General features: G+C 42.8%; 1 protein-coding gene across 1 annotated transcript; it reads right to left on the reverse strand.

Annotated features, from left to right (window-relative positions):
* Positions 1-5371: 5371 nt before the first annotated feature.
* Positions 5372-6721, reverse strand: GL218_06199 (Serum paraoxonase/arylesterase 1; the record flags this gene model as incomplete). Its single annotated transcript, XM_033582902.1, has 3 exons — positions 5372-6334; positions 6415-6645; positions 6701-6721. 3 exons carry the CDS (start codon positions 6719-6721, stop codon positions 5372-5374), a joined length of 1215 nt encoding a protein of 404 aa, XP_033433814.1.

The following is a 6721-nucleotide window of genomic DNA, read 5'->3' on the forward strand; positions in this document are numbered from 1 at the left end:
TATATGTAGTAATTTAGAGGGGATGATGAGTATTAGGCAAACGAAATTAAAACGGAGTAGTTTCTTAGAAAGTGTTCATTTTTTGGTGAAGTGTAGATATCTATCTAGGTATTAAAGGCATATTTAGAAAAAAAATTAGTAACGTGCGGGATGAGAATGGTTCTTTACCTCTCCTTGGTCCGCCAAATGATGTTATGTCTACTGCGTCTAGATCGGCTCAGGGGTTGCAGCTCGATAGGCGGACCCCTAATTCCACGCCAAGCTTGCTTACTAACAACTCAGGCCCTCATAGCGCTAAGATTAGAAATACCAATAATTTCCTTTTTACACCTTTTAGTCTTTAATTCAGACGCCTTCTCAAGACAACTAGCATACCTAGGTAAACTTAGGTACATATAGTAAAGAAAATGCCAAGTACCAGTTCTCAAAAAAGAACTCAGTTTTCTAGTTGCGATGCTTGCCGTCGCTCACGAGTTGCTTGCGACGCCTCAAAACGGGGTTATCAACTCGGTAAAGCGAATTGGGCGGGTTCATGTTCGAGGTGCGGTCTTAGAGGACGACCATGTACATTTGAGGTAAATGAACTAGGTATAGTGCTTTTCATATATAAGAGTGCGTGGCTAATTATATTCAGTGGATTAATGCTGCGAAGAGGAAACCTTTAAACTCATACAGAGAAGCACTATCTCACTCCTCTTCAACTGAAACGGATCCTCCCATTTCCTCTGAATCACATAGTCAAGCAGTCTTCATCTCTACAGACGAACAGAGTCTCGATCAAGCCATAACCCAAATTTCTCAGGGTGGTACTAATGCGAATCATTATGACCAATACGACACGGACCACATTACGCCACTGGACGAGTTAAACGCACACTTAATTGAATCACAAGCAGAGTCGGTAGACACCTTGCTCACATCTTGGTGTGACCAAATCTTTCTCAATGGGTTCGAAACATTTTTCGGTCTCATAGCTGGTAGAAATGGTTGTCCATTCGTGTACGTCTAATGGATAGTCGCTTAGAAGAAGTCAACAATCCCCTGACAATGATAGGAATAATCCGACGAGTGAAGTTTACATTCCTTCGACGAAGCTTTTCAGGACGCTCGACGCTGACATGGATGACGCGCTTGATCGCCAAGGTTCTAATTCTGGGCTTGAGGCACACGGACAACAGCAGGAAAAGGACTTTCAGATCGACCAGTCCCTGAAACAGACAATCCGATCTTTTACAGCACATTGGCTCCCGCTGGTATCGAGTAAAAATCACTTTGCTACGAGCCAAATTGAAGAGTTCACAAGGGAAAGTTGGCGCATAGCAAGAAAAGATATGCTGAAAGTTGTCAACCGCATATCTTATCGGTCTGCCCTCACGTTGTATCTTTTTGCCCAGACCCCCATACCTGTAGGAATCTCCGAGGATGAAGAGCTAGACGGTATCAGCGGATCAGTATGTATCCAAACCGCTCTACTACAGATACAGAGGCTCAGGGAGCGACAACGAAGCCATCAATTCCACGGGTCAGAGGTGTCAGCTAGCTCATCTAATCTCATTTATACAGAAGCATACTTAGACTTTGAGAGCCGAGTTTATTGGGCGGCGGTGGTTTGGGATACATCAAACTCCTTGACCTTGAATATTAGAACATCGTTGACATCCGGACTAAATGGAGGATGTTCGGAGCCTGCGTGGCGCCTAGTTAGGACGTTCCTAGGGTCTTTCCATACCGGAACGGATCACTGGCGTAGCAGTGGCTTTGACATATCCGACGACATAGCTTCTCAGATTATTGCTGCAGCGGTTATCAGTATGCTATATATCTGGAAGAATATCACATCATTAAAGGAAGCATTAAGAGAAGGAGTAGAAGAAGAAAGAGTTTCATTTGTATGGAATGCATTTAAAGATTCTGCTAACATTTTCAAAACTTCAATTCGTCCCTTACTCAATAGCCTTGAGAGGCGGCTTCACTTCCTAAGCCAATTGAGCCGACTTACCTGGTATGAGGCCAATCTGCAGTATAATTTGGGTATATTGATACTCTGCAATTCACTCGTATTGGCAGATCGATCAGATCTCTTATCACAAATAACTCAACTGAGACGCGATGCCGAACAAGAATCCTTCAATAATCTCAAGTTTGGCTTAGAGAACGCCTACACTATATCCCGACATAGCCATGAAGCGCGCATGACGAGCCATAGTAGGAATAATTCCCCCGAAGATCAAATGGTAGTATCACTTATAGCTCTTGATCCGCACCCTACTCGCGTTGTTGACTCTGTGCTGCTGATGAGCAAAGTCATCAGCGATGAGTACCTACGAGGCAAGATTAAACATGAAAACTATTCCCATCTTTCGACGATATTATCCAAAACCCTAGAAGAGTTACCTCAGAATGCCAAGGCAGTTCAAGCTGCTAGAGAGAGTTTGAAACAGTCATTTTACAAGATTGATGAGGCAGCCGAGGCGTAACATAGTCTTATTGTCATACACATAGGTAGCACTGTAAATATCTATTAGAGAAAATAAAAATTTCAACAGCTTATATACAGTAGTTGTGTATAATAACTTGAGTTACTAAATGCTGTTTTATGACAGTTGGTTTTCTGCAACTAATTAATTATATTACCAGTGTCACTATCGAGATAATATGTAAGTTGGTAACTTGCAGGAATAATTCATGTTCGCTAGAAGACAGAAGTTCGTTGTAGCTTCCTTCTATTAGGTCCATTCACATTTCTTTAAACGTAACGTGATGCTGCGCCACGCCACGCGTTATAATAGATCAGGTACCTAAGGCTCGCGACTTAAACCCTCAGGCACCCAAACACAAGATCACATTATCTTTATCTCCCCAAGGCAACTACGGAGCACGCGCTAGCACCTGCCGTAAAAGTTGAATAACGAATCGGCAGACTAGGCACTCGCGCACAGAAAATAGTTGTGGCCAGTTCTGCTTTTTTCTTCTTTCTTTCTTTCTTCCCATCTTTCTACAAAGCAAATAAATAAAATACTACACTAAAACAACCCTACTTTCCTCATTTCAGCATAAATTATAATGGTACTTCTAAGGACAATGTTATGTTAACAGGTACCTACGTACTTTAATTATCCCCTTTTCTTACACATTACTCCTATCTTTTCAACAACAGCAGTTGCAATAACAAAAACCGCAATGACAACCCTAACAACAATAATAACAACAAGAAATCGTTATTTATGATGCTATTTTCATAACAGTAAAGCAACTAATAAAGGTATGTATACTGGTAAGGCTGTATTTCTAGGAATTGTCGTGCTGTGTTGGACAATTAACTAATGCTCCATTAGATTATTAACTACCTTCATTCACAAATAAAGGAAAAGACGCCCTGTTTAAATAATCATTTAGTACTACAAATGACATTTTCGACTATTCTCTGGGAGAAGGTATCTACACCTAGGGTTGGCTACAGAGAGTAGTGGCAAAGGCGCATTAGTAGTAAAGTCAAAGGTATGTACAATCTTTTTTATCTGCATGAATTTTAACTACTTAAAGCCAATATGTTATCCTTTGCACTCCGTAAGGGAGAGAAAATAATGTCGCATGATATGACTGAACAGCTTTATTTTTTCTCGAACGCTTTGCATAGGTACCTAACCAGATAGAGAACCTTCTGACAGAGACCGGCCTTGTGTGGCTCGGTCTGACAGAGCCTAGAAACATCCCTGAGTTCTGGCTGAAGTATTACGAGGCTCTCGCCAGCGCACAGGATGCGCTGAAGAAAGTTAGGCAGACCAACGCCAAAAAGGCCAGAGAAGCGAGAGCCGCCAGGAAACCCGGGAAGACCGGGAAGAAACCCAAAGATTCAGCCCGAGACCAACCTATCCAGATCGACGATTCCGAACAAGACGAACTTGTGGAGAAGAATGAGGAAATCGCACAGAAAACCAAAACGCCAACCTCGAGATTCGGCGAGGGAATTAAGCCTGTCCCAAAATTCGGCGAGACAACAGGATTCGGTGACAACAAGTTCGGCGAGACAACGCGATTTGGCAGGTACCTATGTTTACTGACTTATTTACAAGGGAATAATACCTTTTCCAAATAAGCAAGCACTTATCTTAAAGAAGGTCAATACCGGACTATTACACGCCCCATACACCAAAGATCTTAACCTGAAGTCCCTGATACAGTTTCCCATAGATGTCTCTCTACCGAATCTATGGTTCCCAAGCCGCGTTCCTGTCGTACCTCGGCAGGCACGGGGTTCTAAACTACAACATGGCAGCGTATTACGGCGGTGGGAATCATCGGATAGTGATAAAAGAAAGTAACAATAAAATTCCGGAAAATATCTGTTTCACATCTCAACCTTTGAGCCCGAACAGAATGCATCAACCAGACCAAACACACCTGAAAAGACACATCACACAATACAGGACTCTCTACATAACCTTCCCATTGAATAACTTAAGATTAAGCAAGTCACTATAAAATACTTAAGATATGCGAATATCGACAACGGAATGATTTTCAATTCGGTCCGTTATCGGGTTTAAACCCCCTCCTCCACGGAAACCGAACTGGAAGCCCTACGAATATACGGGGATAGCCGCAAACAGGACTACGGAACACCCCCAAGAGAAATCGAATACATCTTGGAACTGAATAGTTTATGCTGGCTTGCACTGAAAGATTACCACGATGATTGGCAATTGGGAACTATCTAGGAGAATGCATCTTTCGCACAGACGGCTGCAGCCCTCGAAGGAGAGACTAGCGAAGATTTGCAAAGGAATTGCGAAACACCCGAGTTCGGTAGATTTTCAAATGGAGTGACAATAGCTTTAAGCACATTAAGCCTAGTACGATGATAAAATAAAAAATTCCCCAGCACCTTAGAAGAAAGACCGAAGCTTTGAGACAACCTCTTCCTGGAGCATACGATTTTGACGAGAAGAATGGCTTCCACCAAGAGATAATTCCGCTTGAATTCTACAACCCCCCGACCCCGGGGACGTCGTCCTTCTTTTTAAAGAAGGGAGTTGATAAGACTTCTATTAATTTGTCAGCTAGTAGCTAGGTTACTATCTAGTTATCATTAGATCGTTCAACAAATGCTATTATATTCAGTTATAATTTCATAGTACCTAAAAAAACATATGCAAATTAACTATAATTCGGCTAAACTCGGTTCATCTTAATTGTCCTGTAAAGGACTATCTGGTGTATAGAGTTGTATAATGCGTAAATGCAAATAATTCTGTATCTTATGGTCTAAATATCTCCATTATATCCCTGAAAAAGCCCAGTCCCAAAAATAAATCGACCCTTCGGCTGGGCTTAATATTTTCCTGAGATATAATAAATGGTACGAGCCACCTCATTCCCTCCAGACGAGTATCCCATTGGCATATAAACCTGTGATTATTCCGACTTTCCTATTGGAGTCGAACACTGCTGTAGAACTACTAGGGTACTCGTCGCTAAAGTAAATATGTTCGACACCTCCTGACTCAGTCCACTTAGAAACCCCAGAAAATGCTCGGGCTGTTCTACAGTACTCTTGGAATGAGGGATCTGCGGCAGCCAATATCTCAGGCGAGCCGCAGTCGTGGCGGGAAAAGGCATACTTACTTAGCGTCGGGGGATGGGGATGACCGGCAGCAAATATAGTCCCACTTTCCGAGATTTGAATGTTGTCAACCCAGAAAGGGAACTTGATTTTTGATTTATAAGTAAGTGTGGGAGAAGTTGTGTTGACTGACTTGGGTTTCGTAATAGTGTAAAAATATACTGCCGTGCTGGTAGTTGAGGCTATGGCCACAGTAGTTTCGTTTACGATCTCGATACCGTTCGGGAAAGGGAGACGAGCAACGATATTTACCTTGGCAGGCGTAGCGGGATCCTCCAAAAGGGGTGATATGTCGACATGTAAGACAGTAGCGAGAGGGAGACCTAGGAGGGTCTCCGCTGTAGAAAGGAAGCGAGAATCCTCCATGAGGAAGTGGTGATCATTCGTAACAAGAAACTCCTGGCTATTGAGTAGAGCAATCGAATTTGGGTTACGAAAAAGAGGATGACGGATTGTTCGGAAATGCTTGGCCGTGAATGTATCAAGATCTAAGTTGAATAACTCGATAGTTCTACCCTCTTTACGATGGTTTGTAACAAAGAGAGTTGAAGTATCTTCGTCGTAAGCCATACCTAATGTATGGAAATCTGCACCAGGCTCGTATCCCAGTATCTCAAAACGGGTCAACGACTCAGAGTCGGGAATGCCGGAACTGCCATAGTTGTAGGCATAGATCTCGGCGTTAGCTACTGGCCCCGGAATGAAGACTCCCTGTTGAAGTTTAGAATATGTGGGCTAAACGAGTGGCTTGAAGCGGATCACGTATAGTTAGGCTAAATAATAAGACTTACCATTACCGCATTCCACACCTCCCGTCCAGAGTCGCAAGCAACAATAGCAAGGCCTTTAGATTCAACTAGTAGGGCATCTTCACAGCTTCTAATGGTGTCTGAAAACTTTATCTCAGAGGAGTTGAGGTTATTTATGGTTAAAAACCGCTCCGGCGCATTGCTGTACATTAACAATAACTTCTGTGCCAAGTCATAGAGGCTTGGCGACAGCGCCGCTAGAACGATGACCAACTATGACAGGTTAGCCTTCTGGAAGAGTCTAATAGGGGGTAGAAGCTCTTCTTACAATTGCTGTCTTGAAAGCCAT

Source organism: Daldinia childiae, assembly GCF_008694065.1.
Source record: "Daldinia childiae strain JS-1345 chromosome Unknown Scaffold6, whole genome shotgun sequence".
In the NCBI taxonomy this organism is placed as follows: domain Eukaryota; kingdom Fungi; phylum Ascomycota; class Sordariomycetes; order Xylariales; family Hypoxylaceae; genus Daldinia; species Daldinia childiae.